The sequence below is a fragment of the Trachymyrmex cornetzi genome, unplaced genomic scaffold (assembly GCF_001594075.2).
Source record: "Trachymyrmex cornetzi isolate Tcor2-1 unplaced genomic scaffold, Tcor1.1 scaffold218, whole genome shotgun sequence".
Lineage (NCBI taxonomy): Eukaryota > Metazoa > Arthropoda > Insecta > Hymenoptera > Formicidae > Trachymyrmex > Trachymyrmex cornetzi.
This window is the reverse complement of record NW_017296825.1, coordinates 849,547-869,733: the sequence shown is the minus strand read 5'-3', so window position 1 is coordinate 869,733 and position 20,187 is coordinate 849,547. Positions and strand designations below refer to the sequence as shown.

At 36.5% G+C, this 20,187-nt stretch overlaps 1 protein-coding gene across 2 annotated transcripts in view; it reads left to right on the top strand.

Moving 5' to 3' along the window:
* The first annotated feature begins 390 nt into the window (after positions 1–390).
* Positions 391–20,187, top strand: part of LOC108760093 (uncharacterized) — a 67,625-nt gene continuing 47,828 nt past the window's right edge. Inside the window, exons 1-2 of one of the 2 annotated variants that reach the window (XM_018505890.1) lie at positions 391–565; positions 7,509–8,002. In XM_018505890.1, coding sequence (XP_018361392.1) covers positions 7,690–8,002 — 313 coding nt within the window. In that variant the 5' untranslated portion in view covers positions 391–565; positions 7,509–7,689. Of the gene's footprint in view, positions 566–693; positions 710–7,479; positions 8,003–20,187 lie in introns of those variants that run through there. The other variant, XM_018505889.1, reaches the window with a different exon arrangement.

The window sequence follows — 20,187 nt, the reverse complement described above, 5'->3', positions numbered from 1 at the left end:
GATACAGTTTATTTGAACTGGGGATTGACGAAGTGGGGAGACACGGCTCGACTCGACGTTAGCGCACCGCTGCGTCTCTGCGGTTTGCTAACTTTAGTCGCGCGATCTCGTCTGAAGTGCTGGGCCGTTCCATGTTGAGCTCCTCACGTAACTACGCTTCGATCGACCGGTCGTTCGATGGGTCGATAGTGCCGTTTGCGACTTGCGTACGATCCTACGAGAAAAGCCGAGCGGTTCATCGGAGATCTCCGTTGATACCGAAAATTCCAGCTGATCGTTTATGCGTTTGTTTAATCGTGCGTTCGAGCGAGTTTGATCACGTTCGGATTATGAAAGAATTCAATTGGTGATTCTGAATATTTGCTTCAACATCGTTTGGACGATATTCGGAGCATTCTCGTAATATCTTTATGAAGTTACGGATTCTTCTAACAATAAGTTGGGCGATCTCGACACGTGCATCAGGTTCACATGCTTGCACACGCGTGTGAGACGAATGCTTCATATTGACGAATTAACGCTTTGGATGGATACGGAGTTTCGTTAAATTTTGATGATCGACGAGGTGAGTGAGAAGAATAATCACAGTGAATATATAGGATCGAACCTGATCCGAGTAGAGAGCGATTGTGTTTCAAAAATTGTGAAAATAACGCATGCAGAGAGGTTAGAATGGGACGTATCACGACGAAGTGCAATTCATCCATAGGTCTGTTTTCTTTGTGACTCAACTAGTGTACGCTTGTACTTAAAGTGAAATAGATACGTATTTGAAGTTTGGCGAAAGAGAGAAAGTTTTAGTGCAGTCCAGTGTAGAAACAAAGGCAGACCTCACGTAATAGTCATTTGTTTTTCTCTTCATATTATTAGACCCCAATCAGTAGGCAATATTAAAAAAATATTTAAAAAATATTTTTTTAAATATATTTATTTAATGTAAAAATATTAAATAAATGTTTAAAAAATGTTTTTTAAATATTGTGTGCTGATTGGGACATAGAGTAATAAACAACGAAGAATAGATAAAGACTGTTTTCTTTTTAGAGCAATTGATACAGATATCTGTACCCCGAGTCTGTAATTCTTGACAATTCGGTATTGTTATGCTGTCGTTACGCATCTCATTTGCGGAAAACAATCCTTACATCGTCCTTTTGTTGTAAAACTAATCAGCAGAATTTCATGAAACTTTCTGTAAAATATCGTGCACTGTCCTACAAAATGTACTGCATGCGGACAATTTTTGTGTTCGATCCCTTAGTTCGATGGCTTATGGCTTAAAAATCTATTGTAGATCCGGGGTTATGCACGAAAACCACTCAAAGCGCGCATACGTACAAGAGAGAAATACCAAAAATAATGATTTCGGAATTTTTTTCATTGTAATTCCGTTACTGATTTTATTGCTTGCAAAATATATATTGACTATTTTATTGTTTCACTATCACTGCAAACAGTAGTAAAAAATAGACAGTATGAACAATTGATAAGATATGATTTTCTCTCGATGTGGAACTTATATTCAGATCCAAGCTATACATCTATGATATGCGGTGCATCTAAGTTCGGCCGCTTTGAGGTGGTTTTCGCGCATAAGAGATGGAGCACAAAAATCGTCTGCATGCAATATATTTTGTAGGACAATGCACGATATTTCACAGAAAGTTTTATGAAATTTTGCTGATTGATTTTTATAGCAAAAGGAACATGTATCATACAGTAGAGATTGTTTTCTGTAAATGAGGTGGTTTTTTTTGCGTAAAGGATATCGCTCCGAAATTTAAACTAATTTACATTATGAGCACATAATTAGCACTAAATTATAGTATTAGTATTTTTGTTTTTGTTATTCCTTTTTTAATGTGCATTTTATCTTGATTAAAAGTCAGCAAAAAATTATTTTTTGTTAAATGGTTAGAACAATAAAATCGGGATTAAAGCAATAAATTAGCACAAAAAGAGCATTAAATCGTCCGTATGTCTCATGTGATTATACTCGTGTTGGCATTCTAGCTTAATAGACATTTTTCTGTTTAGGTATGAATCCACCCTGAGACCGATTCATGTGCCGTATAACGACAAAGCTTTTCAAGCCTGTTGATTGGCTGTAGGACAGAGAGGTTCTCGGATTTCTCCTGTTTTGCAGCCAATCAACACGTTTAAAGTTTGTTGTACAATAAAAATGGACAATGTAACATTAGCCTAAAAGAAAAGCAGTTAAAAATACTAGACAGACACTTGTGTTAATTATTAGCGTTTTTTCCATGAAGAAAACTAGTGCAAATAATGATTTACATATTTTTAGTGTTAATAAGTAATTAGATCCCTTTAAGAAGTTATTGTGATAACAAAGAATATACAATTAAAAGAGGCTTAAATTATTTATTAACACTGAAAATACGTGATTTGGATTCAATTACACTCAGTGTGCACCAATGTTGCACTAGTTTTTCCAGTGAAAAACGCTATATCTTTTGAAAGCAAAACGGCCATAAAAAACATAGTCGATAATTATAATTGAATCTTAAAAGATGTATAAACCAATCAATGGATAGTATTCATAATCTGTTCTTATATCAAGACCGTCTTAAGTAATGTCTTAAGATGCTAATGCGGTCCTCTATTGATTCATAACATCTTAAGATTGGTACTTAAGATAGTCTTAAATATAAGAATTGATTATGAATACTAATCACAGAACGGTATTAGCATCTTAGGACATTACTTAAGATGATTTTAAAATAAAAACGAACTATGAACACCGATCATTCATTGACAAAAGAGTTACGCACAGGTCTAGACACTCTATATAGAGTATTCAGATCTTATATTCAAGACCGTCTTAAGAATTTACGAACCAGAGGGCTGCATTAGCGTCTTAAGATATTACTTAAGATGGTCTTTAAATAAGAATCGACTATGAATATCGGCCTAGATGTTGCAATCGTTTTCTTGAGAACAGTGATAGATACGGCTTCAACGCTTAGGAATTTTCTCGTATCTTATCGAGAAGAATCCAAATAGTCTGATGGCATCTTGCCGTATTTGTCATCGTTTTCGAGTTAATAGCTTTCCTGTCTAGGTCTGTTCGTAACTTTTTTTATGAGAATAATAATTTTTATGAGAAAATAACAAAAAGATAATAGATAAAAATATTTATATATAGTTATAAATGTTATGCGTTTTATTATATTTAGTTATATAGCGCGAAATTTGGAACCCAAATTATAACATTGTATTAATTGCTAATTTATTTTGTTATATCTTGTAAACGTGTAAAATGTTAATTAGTAGCGATTAATAATCTTCGATATTAGACTCTCGAACGATTTACTTTCACTGTTAAAACAAATTAGATCCACTCACGGAAGGTGTTCTTATTAACTTATACACAAATTAAAATCTGCTTTGTTTCTGGTATTTAATTAATCATCATATCATTAGAAAGTTGCGCGCAACGCAGAAACTTTCATAAGCTTGATTAAAATCGCTGGCAGGGTTACGTGCTTGGCGGCACGATAGGTCTTCTGTTAGGAAAATTACGTCAGGGATGTTCGCAATACACACACCGCGCGTAGAAACATAAAACATTTGCAGCTTAGAATAGCCACTAATGGGCGGAATTGCTAAATCTGTACTTTCACTTCGTACGATCTATTATGCACAGAAATGCGGCGAGGCTTTTTAGCTTAACTCTCCGTGAATATAGCTTAATTACTTGATATCGCGAATTCTCGCAATTCGTTTCTTGTCAGGTTTACGTCTACTTACATCATGTTTGACAAAACGGACGCTTTAACACTTAACGTCTATCATACATGACGAACGTCATCTTTGAATTGCAGACAATAGGAGTCAAGAGTCTATAGAGAGTGAAATCAAAAAGTCTTGACAAAAGAGCTATTCTTGTCACAGTTTGTAGTCTCTTTGAAAATTTCGGTTGAAACGTAATTGTCCGTTATATACGTACGTGTGTAGCAGAAAATAAAAAACGTAATTTCTGAAAAAGATCTTGCACACAAACGGAATAGCAAGTATTCGTTCGCGTACAAGGTGCATACCTCGGTGCATACTAAAATGCGGGGGATCTATAAGACAAACAAATGACGCAAGAAATACAGAAAAACGTTTGAAGATGCGTACGCGTCATAACCGGCCGTCGTAATAATTCACGATGCCTTCGTCATGGTCGTTTTAGTCGCAGGTAATTAAAACCCCATTACATGGCGATTACAGAAGTTTCACTGGGGAGGACATTCTATCTAAATAACGAGGAAGAAGTCGCGGGTTAGGAGAGAAAGAATTCCCCCATTCTCATGTGTATTCATGACCGGAATCGCGGATAATACCTGTAGTAGTCTCCTCCCGCATCATACCTTACATATGTAGAATATTAATTCTCATCATTTGTATGCAATGTACGCAATATCGCCGCGAATGCGCGTAGCCGTGGAATGTCGCAGGTGCAAGTCACTCAAGAAAGTACATTATGGACTATGTGTATGACAGCGAACATGAATAAATTATATTTCACGTCGCTCTCGGAGCTGTTAACAGATACAAATCATCGTTCCTAATTACGTGAAAATCCCGGGGATACAGAATCGGAGAGTGAATAGGATTAGAGGCAAAAATCTTCGTAGAGCTTAGAGAAAGTATAATGATTGAGCATATGAGTAATAGCTTTTAGGCAGTGTTAATGAATGAAATGAAAGATCGAAACAAAAGTAAAACTGACATTTTCGTTTAGCAGTATATCAAGGTATCAATTAAAAAGATTAGAAAAATAATATTGAGTAACAGTTGTGGTATACAAGCATTAATAAAAAGCATTCTGCATTTATTTAATACATACCATACTTAGTAAGAAAATCTTAGTAAATATAGGTCGAAAACTCAATCATTTCTAAGATACAAACAATTTTGTATGTTAGTATCATATCTGATTTAGGTTCGCGGTTCTTCATTTTCTGACTAACTTAAGTGGTTATTAGTTTTAACTTGATGATAATGTAAAAATTATACTTTTCCAGCTATGGTTAATCATAATAAACTGATAGTTTTGTAATGAATAATTTTTAAAGTCACAATAACCATCATTTAATGATTAATCATTGCTGAAAAAATAATTTTTATATTATTATTAAGTAAAGTCTAGTCACAAGTTAATCAAAGAATAAAAACCAGGCTTTATATTGGCTTTTACGTATCGCATGGGACGTAACTTTATTACTAGCGTGTGTTTACAAATCATGTTTTGAGCCTCATTCAATACATTCCATACTTGGTAATAAAAGATTTTATCGATAATTGGCCAGTTGTTATTACAATCAGCGATTGCGGATCTATTTGATGATTATACACCATTACAAAGTATCATACTAAAGATTATTCTCTTTTCATATCGTATGTGACAATATAGAAGTCATGTAATAAGTTAGTCATGAGATATTATCATACAAAACTGTTTATATTCCAGAAACGATAGAGATTTCTATTTATGTTTATTAACATTTTTTTTTACTCAGTATGTGCACTACCTATCACATAATACTGAATGCTTTTTTAACCTTAGGCTTGTTCTTTTTAGTTGTACTTCTTGCAAGGTTTATTTTCCTCTTTTTCTTTTCATGTTGGAGAGAAGAAGAGAAAGGATGAACTGTACACAAGAAGTTGAGTTAAAAAGAACAGACGTCTTTACAGGCCGAAAAACTCATGATATAGTGACGATGAAACAGTATTATATTTTAAAGCAAGGATTATGCAAGGATAAAATAATAAATTATAACAAATTCTTATATACTTACAAAAATCTTACTTAAGCCGGTATTTATAGTCGAGGGATACATTTCCGAATGACCCCTGCTCGCGATTATAACTTCAAATTTTGCACATAAATTCTACTTAATGTGAGGAATAAAAAACAAGTCTCAACTTCGAGAAATGAAAAAAAAACAGTTTTTTTATTTTACGACTTTCACTCAGTAGATTTTGCTTCGCGTGGAAAGTCATGTGTCCCTTGACTGGGGGGAAGGTGTAATGGAACTCGCTTCATGTAAAAAGAGTGACCGCAAAAATTGCCCGTTTTTTGGGTCCTCAATTTTGGAAATGAAAAGTGCCAAATTTTATCTTATATTGAAACATTAATCACAGAGAAGTTTGAAGATGAGATGAAATTATTATCAGAGCTGGGAATGTAAAAGAAAACAGATTTTCGCATAGACGTAATACGTGAACCCCCCTCCCTTCCCTCCTCTCCCCTTCAGCTATGATAACGATTGTCATCTCAACCTGAAAAACTTTTTTGTAATTAATATCTCATTGTAGGGTATTATTTGACACAGAGATCAGTCCAAAAATTGAGGGCCCAAAAAACGGGCGAAAAAAACCACCTTTTTGCGGTCACTCTTTCTTTAATCAGTCCGAATTTTAGTCAATAAATATTGTCATATAAACATTTTTTTCATTTCCCGAAGTTGAGACTATGTTTTTTTTATTTCTTACATAAAGAACAACTTATATGTAAAATTTCAGATCAATCGCGAGCAGAGGTCGATACACCCTAGTTGAGTTTTATATTTGAGACTGTTTCAAGTATACAGTTTTAAGACATCATAAATTAATTAGAGGTTGTATTACATTTTGAAACATTACTTGAAATGGTCTTAAAATAAAAACGGAATATTGCTCTTATGCCCAATTTCTTCACCTCTAGATAACTATCCATGAGATATCTCCCAAAATACAATGGAGATATCTCCTGGATAAGGTTATCTCCAACTTATCTGGAAGTGAAGAAATTGGGCATTAGAAAAAGCAGTCAGATTAAAAAAAATAAACCGTCACCTCTAAAGGTTAAACACTTTGTACAATGATATTTATAAGTCATTCATTCACTTTAATACATGTTATCTTCTTTTCTGTCGGCATTGCCGCATTTCTGCTGTTACGACTTCAAAGACAGGAGGCGACGTTTCGCAAATAGCAGAGCGTCCCGTTTTACCATTCCGCCCACGTTTCTCCGCAACATAGAGCCGCTCATCTGAAAGACAAACACCGGTGGCGACACACTGGTATGTCACGGGAGATAATCATCGTCATAAATTCATCATCATCATCGTCAAGGCGCCCGAAGCGTAATCACTCATCTGTTTGCGCGGTTCGCCGCTAACGCATCACTGTCAAGACTGTCATGCCTTGCGAAATGACGAATTCCATTGAGGATGGTTGAAATGACGAAAGGGGGAAAAGGGAAAGAAAGCATTTCGTTCCGACATTGTTAGAGAATAGAAAACGAGCTATGTACTTATTGCGAGAATTGCTATACGTACTTCCGTTACATTAATTTCTTGAAATTCTTTTCATCGCATTATATAAAATGCTTTAAAGTTGTTAACGGTTATAAGAATTGTTTTGAATAAGATTAAAAATCTTTTTTTTAAACGATTACCATAATACGATTATTTTTTTTTAATTTAGGATTTTACAACGAGTTATTTTTATGTTAGACAGTGTCCTGTTTTCAAGTATGCGGACAAAGAGTGATACACCTGATTTCTGATATATAAAAACCAAGCAAAATTGTTCGACAACGTGAAGCGCATGCATTCCATCGTGCGGACTGGTGAAATGTAAAAGAAACGAAAAAGCGAGTTTGGTGCAAACTACTGTGAAAGATACTGTATCGCGATGTCGTCGACTGGTGAATTTTCGACGTTGTCGAGCGGCGAGGCCACCGGAACTGGCGAGGACTCATTGCCGAGTTCGAGAGAGGCAACTGCCGAGGCCGCGGGTTCCGGCGGTGGTTTCATGCCACTGCGCGAGTTCCTAGACAGATTCTCACTGCCAAGAGTGGTCAGGGTCGAAGGTGCTGGTGGAAGGCCGATACTGCTGTATAAGCAACAACAGAGATCGCTTAGAGTCACGGCTACACTGCTGATGCATCGTTACCGTCACGACGTCAAAGTGGGACCGGAAATAGTCATCCCGGAAGGTTATCCTGGTGAGTACAATCTCAGACAGTATGCTGTGGATTTGCTTATATTTTCTTATTTACGTAAACGAGTTTAGTAAGAAACGAGATTGAGTAGACAGGCATTCGGTTCTTAAACAAAAAAAATTTAACGTATTTTTGCTTACAATATTCTTACTTCAAAGATTTTAGTCTTGATTTGATCAAGTTTGTATTGATGTAAGATTTTTGATGGAGGAAGTCTCAAATTGCAAAGTAATACTTACATCAACATAAATTCAATCAAATCAAGATTAAAATCTTTGAAACAAAATTACTCGTATATAAGCAATATTTTTGTTTATATACGAGCATATTATGGTTGATTTAAGAACAGTCTTTTTTTCTGTATAATTCTGGAAAAGATAAAAAATCTTTTAAGTTCTCTTAAATTTTATTTTTAATAAAAATCAGAGAAGTATAATTACTTCTATTAATCGTAAATTTCTTAAATATATATCAATTTGTGAGGGTATATATTAGATAATAATAAAATCCTGTTTTGATACATTTTTAAAATGAGTGATTAAAAGATTAAAATACAATACGGGACGAAAAATGCGATTAATGAATAACAAATCATACACGAAGACGCTGCACGGAATTAACTATCCGTCGCATTCCGGCCTTTGACTCAGCGTATCGATCATGATGATCGATTGTACTCGCGGAATTGTATCGGAAACTCAATCTGGGATTAAAACGATTAAGTGTGTTGCATAAGAGCATGTGCAGTATGTTACAACTTACAACTAATGGATTGACTAAAAAGAAATTTCTTCGCAAACAACTGCAATTCAAATGTTTTTTCCAACTCTAAAAATATTTATGATATTCATTTAACGAATTTATTCACGGTATAGGGTGTCTTTCACCAATCTCGGTTAAGCTAACCGAAGGTTAGATGAGTACGCTGAACAAGCTTCATGTAATCATCGGTTAGCTTAACTGAGGTTGGTGAAAGAGACCCATATTCTATTTGTATCTAGTGATCAGAAGATAAATTGAACAATCATATATTTTTTTGTAACATATATGTATATGACATCGACATTTCCTCATGATTCGAGAAGGCGAAGGATATACACGCCCGTTTATCCGTGTATTTATTTACAACTAACTACATATGTACGTATATAATCAAGTTATAGTAGACACAGTGGTGATTTAACCTAAACCCGCAAAAGAAAGTAACAGATGGTTGTGGGTGGCATTTAACAATGAAGTTTACTCTGAGAGATAGAGAACGACGTAAATCACGCGAGTTCGAGTAACGATTTATAATAAACATTGACGTACAATTAAAAAAAAATATTACAGATTGAATAATGATTTTTCCTCAAGAAAATACTAGGAAAATAAAAAGATAAATTTATGAATTTAATTAATACATGAATTGAACATTTTTGCCATTATAGATTTTGACGATTAAGTAAATGTAACGTTTGCGATTTATTTTAATTTTTTAATTGTTGTAATATCTGCTTTTTCTTGTAAATTGTAAAATATTGAATGTTGCATTGTACAATGCAATATTCAATATTTTACAGTTAAAACGCGACATGATGTAGCAAGAAAGACCGTTCGGCAGGTATTACTCAACGCGTAGAAATAGTAGACGCGGCCTCGCGCATAATCTACATAGGAACGTTTCAATTTTCTCGGGTGCGGCGTATCCACACACGTTGCATCTGCCACACTGGCAACAACGATTTCTCACGACCGTAATCGCGCTCGCGAGAGTGTTAGCGTGCTCTCTCGGCGCCGGTTCATAGCTCTCGCTGGCAAGAAGTACGAACGAACGAGCGGAGCGAGCATCGGCCTATAAATAGTGAAGGAAAGTATGAGGTAACGCGGCAGAGCGTGTCGCGAATTATAATTTAATATCGTCCCGGCTTGTAATACCGCGAGTACGTTCGTGATAATGTTTGTGCGTAGAAACGTATGCGAATCTAGCGACGATTCTTCGACATATCGACCGATGAACAAAATAGACGGCGAGAAATGTAGAAGGAAAGAAAGAAAGAAAGAAAGAAAAATCTGGTCTCAGTTCACACGGAAGGAGAAGGAAAGACGGAGGAAAACGCGTGCTAGAAGAGACAAATACAGCGCGTTAACGTATTATTCAGGTACGTCGGGAACGGGTAGGTGGTCAGTGACATACGGCCGTGAATAATACCCCGCTCGTATTAACATAATGTCTGATTTTTTTCAATGAGCTGCCATGAATTACAAATGCTTGGACTGGCGTGGGACGAGATTACGTCGATAAGCGCAACTCACTTGCTCGCGCGAGACAGCAGCGAAAGTTAAGGACTGTTTTATAAAAATGACAATAAACAACCGAGGCAGAGAACGAAGATCTTAAATTTGTAAGATACATTGGAGTGGCATAATCCGATCAGTCGTAGTTCTAATCAGCTACTATAACTGTAATTATTTGTGAGTATCGGTACTTACTGTAAGTCAGATTTTTGCCTTGAGCGTCTACAGTGAGATTTTAAGATGTAAAATTAAAAAATTGTAAACGATAAAGAGCATACAGCCACTACGCTTGATGTATTTAGCTTAAAACATGTATTTCAAATAAACAAAGTAAACGTTTCGGTCAACCATGTGACCATCTTCAGTACAATAAATTTTCGTATTACAATTGAAATTGGAACATGCACGTAATCCGAATACATAAAGAAAGAAAATTTCATTACATGATCACTAAACTCTTTCAACAATTTTTTAAATAAAAAGATACAATATAACAAATTAAGAATTCACAATCGAGAAAACATTCCGTGTCATTTTGTTTATTCAGACTATTTTTCTGTTTCTTTATGTGGACCATCTCCGAGACCAATCATTTGTAATATGATTGTTCTGAATCGATTATATTCGTGTTATTCCAATCAATTTCGTGATTGAGATCTAACACATGCTCGGATATGACGGACAGATTATTCGTTGGTTTTTCGTAGTCATTTTTATGTTCCTTTAGTCTAGTATTGAGTTTCCGTTTGGTTTGCCCAACATATGTGCAATCACAATCACGACTACTTATTTTATTAGGTGTTGAACTTAATTCCTGCCGCTCGCTTAATTTAAAAAACAATGTTCCACACCTTTAAAAAATCTAAAAAAAATTTTTTAAAAGTGTGTCAAACTTTTTAGCATATTACATTAAAAAAATTTTTTTTTAGATTTTTTAAAGGTGTGGAACATTATTTTAAATTAAGCGAGCGGCAGGAATTAAGTTCAATGCCTAATACCATATATACCACATTCGAACGGTCTTCTTTTTTTATTGTGTCTTTACCTGTTTTTATAAATAAACGTAGACTATTTAAATTTAAAGGTTTATGAGCAATGTTAAAGTTAAATTTTTTAGTAATTGTGAATTTTTCCGATATTTTATTAAAATGTGGAATAGTAAAGTATTTTTTTATTATTGTTAATTAAATCCAGATTTTTGTTCATTTTCCTTTCGTTAATACTCTTAAAAAATTATTATTGTAGGCTAAAGTTTTAATTCTATTATTAATTGTTGCAAACAAAAACTGTAATGGATATCCATTTTCCAAGAATGTATTAATTATGTTAAATTTTTTTCATGGAATCGTGAATGAGAAAAAAACAAGATTCTATCGAGCTGACCAATTACTACACCTTTTTTATGTATAAGGGGATGATTAGAATAAAAATTCAAATATCGCCCAGAATTTGTGGGCTTCTTATAGTTATCAAAAATCAATTTCCCATTCTCTATCATTAATTGTACATCAAGAAAGCTTATTCCTTCTTCATCACTAAGCTCGACAGTGAATTTGATTCTTTCATGGTATGAGTTAAAAGTATCAAGTGTGGAAACAATTTGATCGTTCGGCAAAGCAATGATAATATCATCTACATACCGAAAATAGATGAGAACATGAACAACACAAATATATATATGGGTTGTTTTTTTTTTATTAAAGAAGTTCATTTATTATATTACGCTGTTTACGTTTATTAAATTTTTTTTATTAAAAAAGTACAACGAATTTAAAAAAATATTTTTATTTGCACGGTGACTTTTCTAATATAACTATATGTTCGTGTTACATGCGACAGTACATGCTGGAATAATCAATTTTTGTATTTCCATCTGGTATGTACTAATGCGTTGACTTTTTCCTATATGTTTCGTTTAAATGTTCATGTATGTTGCTTCTTATACATATATTAGATTGTGTTTCTTGTTTTGTTTTGCATCGCGAAGGAGTAACTTCGCCGTTATTATTGCCGATATTAATCGATAATGAGTATTTATGTATAGAAGATACAGATTTGGTATAGGCGATGGTGGAAGCCGATGGCATGCCGGTGGCATGAGATTAAAGGTATAATCCCATCGGCTTCCACCATCGCCTATACCAAATCTGTATCTTCTATATTATAATTTAAGTTCAACACTACGCCTCCTTCGTTGTCTTATTATTATTATTTAAATTTACACAAGCGGGATAGCCGCGTGATGTTGCCGCAACATCTGGTATTACTTGGAGCAATTTTATTAACACTTTTTGAGAAGAGGATTTCCGTGAGTAGAGCCGCGGCCACGACTAAACCCCTTTGACCCTTCGCTCGGGATCATTTTCTTTCACGTCGTGCCGGATCGAGTTGTCTATCAGCTGCTCATAGACTTGACTTTATGCGCTCAGGTCTCCGTCCGAGTCGCACGATGGAGAAAAAAACGGATGTATCTTTACGGCCGAGTAAATACATCGTGAAAGCGCGCTCGTGACTTTATCACAACGTGGGAGTGCCGCTTCGAAAAAAATATTAGATCAACTTCAGTTTACAGTAATTTGAATAAAATTACGACACACAATTTTGTCAGCTAAACTTATGATACAATAACAGTTCTTCTGAAAAAATGTGAACTGATTTTTTTCTTTCTTTCAAGAGTCCCAAACGTTAGAACTGCAAGATCACTCTATTGAACAATCTCGATGTATTTTAATATCTGATTTTATTAATTCAAACTTGGGTTTAATTTATCTAAAATTATCAGGAATTTAAATAAAAAATTATGTTTTTCTACTCTCTAAATTATATAAGAATAATCACAGCATTAATCATACGTGTGATTGATTTTCTAAAGATGTATATTAACTAAAGACATACATTCACTGTACAATAATAATAATAATAATTTAAATATTTTAAATAAAATTATTATTATTATTACATAACTTTAAATACATTTTTTAAAGAAATTCTCACGGAGTGGAATGTTTTTCTACAAACTCTTATCCGACGATGTTGCGTATAAACGCTTTAACAACTCGGACTTAACGAGTTTATGGAGCTTGGAGCTACCTTTGCATGATAATTAAACGCGTCTCGATAAATAACAAAGAACATCACCCCATCGCCAATACTCTACAACACTTCTCGGTCGGAGACCATTCGTCATGACCGAGCGATTACACGCAGCCTCGAGCGCGACTTAAGTCACTCGCAATGTCGGAGTTCAGTAGTGGGTGAAGAGGAACGTTGCAAATGTTAAACGTTGGTCGGGCGGAAGTGGCGGTCGCGCTCTGTGCCTTCTCTATGCATAACTCGTTGATTTACCGCCAGAAATACGTCGTGAACGCGCGCAAACGCTCATATATATGGACTTTCATGCGGATCTTGGACTCATGTTCTCTCTCTTTCTTTCTTTTCCCCTCTTTCTTTTACCCATACGTCTTTCGCGCACCTCCGAGATTTGCATAAATCTCGGAAACGCGAAGGAGGCGCGAAATCGAAAGTTCAGCATCGCCGTCCCGCCGGTATTAACCGCGAGGGGCGTATTCCCGTACCTTTTACGACCGCAAGCCGTGCCAAGAGAATTCCATCCGAGAGACGCAAAGACGATCGTTTCACAGCGCGGCACAGTGTTGGAGCAGCGTGGAAGATGCGTTTTATAGCGAATAAAATCGAAGCGATTTCCGATTTTATTTCTGTCGTATATATAGAAACAATGATCAGGCTACGATCTCACGCGCAGAGAATCGCACCGCGACTCTTACCGCTCGAATTTCGCGTGAGAATAGCATATACACTCGAGGTGTATAACGAATATTTTACGGGCGAAACTAATTAATCGGGCGTTAATCTCTCGATGCTCGGGGTTTATAAACATGCGATCTCAGGTATCGTCGAGTAAAAGTGCTCAACGCTAAATGTAGCCGAGCATGCACACAGTGGAAGAGCAATCGTGGATTTTTATCAATTAGCGTATTAACGGATAGTGCAGGGGAACCACGGGTTTCCGCAATTGCCAAGGTATCGCGATGGGATTATAGCAATCGCGAAAAAGTTACCGGAGCGTTAATTGTCGTTTACCTATACCTCGCATTAATGTCCTTCGATAACTGCCTTGCACGGCCTTTGAAAATACTTGCCTCCGCGAGATCCCTATATACGGACGATACGCAAAACGGAAGATCATACTTCGCACATACTTTCGATACGACATAAACCATCGTAATTTGCGATTGATAAAGTTTATGAGAAATAAAAATTTATCGAAAGAGCGTATACAAAATACGATATACGTGAATTATATAATTGCATATTATGCTTGATTTTATTTGTAAGAAATTTTTCTTTCAGATCGCGTTTTATCTTATTCATTGACGCAATGACGCATATTTTATCGTTATCTTATTTAAATATTGGATGTGTGGTAGTTAGGCGAATAGCAAAAACCATGGCGCTTTAATTGTCGCTTACGTATATTTCGCATTAGTCTTACTTCGATAAGCACTTTGCGCGCAATTCTCGCCTACGTTTTGCACTTTGAACGGAGAGTTCCAATCTGTGTATAGAGCTTTTAAACGATATCTCGCGGAAGTATTACCTCGTTAAAAGACGACTCGGGTCTGCGGCTTTGCGCATAGCTTTAACTTTAACCATTACTATCACAATTGCAATTGTATTTCGCGCAACTCCAATTTTCCAAGCGATTAAATATACTCTTAATAGTTACGGTCTGAAAGATAGAGAAAAGTTACGGGTAGAGATCTTTCGCTTTCAAAACGATAACATTTACTTTACTGCGAGGTTTTTGAGAGAAAAGTGTTTACCTTTTTGTAGTTTTTCACGGAAGAGTGAGCATCACGCCGTGATGCCTGCGAATTATTGCGATGTCTTTCTTAATGATATACTGTTACTCTCGCCGGTCAGCATCGCGAACGGTTTATGCGACTGCGTGTCCACAGATTATAATTTTAATTGCTATAATCACCGCACGTGGAAATAGCACTTTAGTGCTTTTGCAGTATTTTATGACATTTATTAGCCGGATATCGCGACTTTTAGAACACTTAAATACGTTCTTCTTATAAGTTACTTTTAATCCGCTTGCTTTGTTATCTCACGAGTGCGATTTTATTCGCGCATCATTGCATGTTGAGATATTTATCGATAACGTCATCGATGTTCACGATACAGCACACGACGTAACAACTTTGAAATGTGGCTGCATATGAAAGTAATCCAAGTTACAAGTGTAAACACCGGTTTGAAAAGGGACAGACATACATTGAGCCCATTTGATTGCAATGCACAAGTCGAAGATTATGCTACTGAGAAAATTGAATGACAGTTCTTGGAACAAACGTGACAGCTGGACCTTGAAATACATCCAGCAATTGATTAATACTTTAATGTATTCATTACATGAATCGTTCATTATAAATATCTATTATAAGAAATATTATGACAAAAGAAAAATCAAGACTATTTAATTTATAAATGTAAAAAAGGACCCCGTACTTTTTATATATTTAATTATATTATATCAAAAATCGAATACGGACGAAATGAGTTAATTTTCATATATAATGTAGCTTAACGTAATGAATAAAAAATGTCATAGACACAAAACTCAATAATGGCTAGATTTTGAACTATGATATATCAAGTCCTCTGTGAACACAAATTTTACACTTTTGACATATTATAACTCAAAAACTATCTATTATTGAGTTTATACATTATATGTGAAAATTAACTTATTTCACCAAAATTCAATGTTCCATACGATCAGTGCAGAGTCCTTTGTTCACTGCTTTTTTCCCTCTAATTTCATTGTAACATCTTGATTCATTAGTCGCGACGTAGTCGAAACCAGTTTAATTAGCATTTGCAAATCGAATTAACACATTTAGCCTTCAAACAACTCAATTTACGTTAATACGCATTTTCGGAACGTTTTCTATGAGATGTTATCGAAAAAAAAAATTTCGAAGATGAATAGCCGTACTCTTCGTCGACACAGAGCTATTGTGTCTATTGTGCCTCGTTCTTCATTCAAGGCGCGAAAAGAAGCTTTTCTGCGTGAATTCTCGTGCATGTGTGAGCAACACTGTATTAGCGTGCCGCGACGTGCGCTAACATCGAGCTTATGTTCGCTGTTCGGTAAATGAATTATTGTGTCGAGCACACAAGAGGCGCGGCGGCAGTGTTGTGTAACGCGAAGAGAAGGCCATTCCGGCTTCTTAGAATTTTATAACTCGCGCGGTTCACGTCTTGGACCCTCTCCGCGGCAGTGCAGCAGCCTTTCATAACCGATTTTAATAGCCACACCCATGAATTTTTGAGACAGTCCTATCGTCTCATCGATACCTTCGAGACCGATTTCCGATCGAGAACGACCGAGTCTTTCGCAACAGCTATTTTCGACATCGGAGATGTCTATTTATAAAATTACATCCCGGATTCCGGCAGATTATAAAAGCCAAAAATTAATAAGTATAAACCACACGAATTAAAAAAAATTCCCTGAAGAAAAATGCAGAGATATGAAGAATCCCCTGTCTTTGTAAGATCTTGCCAAAAAATGAAAGTAAATAAAACTATCTCAATTCTAAATTATTGTGAAAAAAACGTTTACGATTTCCATTAACTAAACATTTAGATCGGGGACATGACAACACAAATTCTCCAAACGCAGCAAATCTCCATCCTTCCTTTCCCCTCTTGCTGGTTACGAGGAATGTGTTTGTAACAAATCGAAAAATCGATTAACTAAAATCAATAAGTAAGTTGCACGAATTAATGAAATTTATCTGAGAAAAAACGCAGAAATTTGGAATTTTCTCTCTGTATAAGATTTTACAAAAAATATTGAAAGCGAAAAAGAACCATATCAGTTCTAAGTTATCGTTAAACGTCCGCGAGTTTCATTAACTAAACATCCAGATTAGGACATGATAACACACATCATTGGGGATGCAATAAATCTCCATTCTCTTCCTTTCTCTTCTTCGCTCATCATGTATGTTTGTAACGGAGTGCTCCCGGAGGAACGATTAAGTCCCAGCTTCCGGCGAATGAAGTATTCGATCGCGACTTAACATCACGTGCTCCCACTGTGAAATTGGAGCGATCTTCCTCACAGCAGGAAGAAGAATCAAAGTAGAGATCCTGTTAACCCTACGTGCATCGTGCAGATAGCTATTCTAGCGAAAAGCCTTCGCCACTACTATGGATGAACGAGAATGGTCCTGATTTGGAAAGTTACAAATGCGGTTGTATATCAAGAATAATTATCGATCCTTTACGGTAAAAGGATCTTCATAAAAGATTTTTATTCCTTTATGTCATTTTCTCTTTTCATAGAATATAAAATAATTATAATATTATTTACTTTATTTTTAATCTTCGCGGTGATAAGGTTAAAAGTGCAGTAAATAATATTATAAAAATTTGAGATCCGGATATTGTTCTCTATTTTGAGACTGTTCATTTAATTGTGAATTTATTTGCTAAGATATGTTTTAAATATCTTCACTCGTCTTTTTTTTTACGAATTTTTACATACGAAATTAAGTAGAATTTACATATTAAAAGTACAAAGGGCAATATATATAAAATAGTTATTCAAAAATAGTTTTATATTATTAAATGAATAGACTCCTCTTTCATCAAACTTGATCCGTCTTCCGTGTGTCATCATAATTGTTGAGAAAAATGCTGCCGAGCATGAAATCAATATTACTTGTGATAATCGAAGCGCAGTTCCCGCGCACGAGCGCGAGTTCGTTCCATGAATGCATGTTCCGTGAATTGCATTAATACTCCGGATACAGCGTTGAAAAGCCTCAGCGAAATACCTGGCTCATAATTTCTGCTGGGCGGAGGAAAAAGACGTTACGAGTCCGCGCGCGTGATAACAGACGGGCCGGTGAAGAAGCTCGGCTTGGAAAATCGTACCGGTTCCTGTTAAAACTCCGTGCGCGTGTGCACATCGTCTCGAGATTGCTACCTTTACATGCGCGAGCGCGTATTCCGCGATTCCGCCACCGCGGAGGGCCGCCCCGGCTTTCGCTCGCACACGAAACGCACACTGTATAATCCCGACGATAATTCTCAACGTACCTGGCGTTACAGCCGCGGTATTCGCCGCAGATGTAAATACCCCCGGGCTCTCGGGAGCCCTGCGGGTATTAAACAAACGTTCCCCGGGTAGTCGACAAATTGCTCGCATGAACCAGAATAATTAGCATCCCTAGCCTCCGGTGGTGTATGCCTCTTTGCCTTCTCTTTTTCTTTCTCCCTCTCCATCTCGTTTCCCGCTTCGTCCTCGCGGTGTATCCTTTCTCCTTCTTCCTTCTCCATATCTCTCCGACAACTCTTATATCGCTTGAATCAGGCATGTCCGGGGAATACCTAGAACGACCGTCTTTCTGCTTCTCTCACTCACCGACCAGGCTCTCTCTCTCTCTCTCGCTCCGTCCGTCTGATTGTACCGATGCACCACGTTCCGTGGTTGCGTTTAATCAGCCCCGCTGACTTGATGCGCGCCATACCGTCCGGTCCCTGGCGTGCGTGCCGGCTGCTTAAGAATGTAATTTAATATGCGACGTTACCGCGGGCCCCGCCGTGTCATATTTATAGGTATTTATGCATCAGCTTCGCGGGCACGTTTTAGCTGCGCGCTGTGTGCGCGAGCTCATTGAAATTGCCTCCCGAGGAGGAGGTATTGCTGTACACGTATTCCAGACTTTCATACTCTCGTACCGCGTAGGTGGGAGGAATTTATCGTTGTTTATCGCCGGTTAGCCTTACGCACTGCGCCGATTCTCTCCGCGACGTTCCGCATAGCTCGAACGTGAAGGAGAGAAAGGTGGAAAGGGAGAGTGAGAGAGATGCATCGTAGCTACACCTGCTGTTAACATAATTTATTCCAGCCCGCCGCACGCTGTGCTCGTCAACCTTATACATCAATCTCGAACCACGTGGATTTATTTTTGAATTGAACCTAGTCGCGCGCGATCCCTGTTACTCTCGGTTTCGCTTCGCGTGATATATACTAGCTTCACGTATTTCTTAACCCTTCAGAGACTCTAGCTGCATATACGCACACGTACGTAGCTGGCGTTGTCTTAGAAAGACTGACATTGAAAATTAGCATGTAAAATGGACGCATGCGAGTCAATTCTTTATGACTATCCCATCAGCGTGACGTATAATGTTGGCCTGTACTGTATATAATATCAATTATTAATAACTTTAGATTATAGCTGAAACCTACCATAAAATAACTACAATACTGTCTTGGAGGGATAAAGTGCATTAACATTCTGAGATACATGTGCGCCAAAGGCGATGGATCTATAGCAGAATAATATATAATACGAAATAAATCTGATTAGATCGTTGAGCGAAGTGATTATCTAACTACGTTTTCACAACTCTACGTATTATATTTAACGGGCAAAATTGCAGTTACTCTTTCAATTTATAGATGAAAATACAAGCATAACGTACATAAAGTAACAAGCGAAGTGTGTCATTACGTAATGCTAATACAGTTTAGAAATTAATCCCGTACCAATCAGAATTTAATATAGCATCTATATCACACTTCATTTAGATTTCATCGAGGATTTTACGTTGATGTGTGTGATAGACTAGAAATTTAACTTTTTAACCGCGTATACCTACGTTACAAACCGTATAACTCGTTTGAGACACACGTGCATGAAAATGACGATGCAATCACGGCGAAATTACGTTCCTCGAGATATCTCGCGGTGTCAGGTCGCAAGATGCAAGCGTAAGCTTCATTATTGTCGTAACCGTTCTATTTTCTGGGATGGGGGCGTGAATACACGTACCGGTACCGATATATATATATATATATA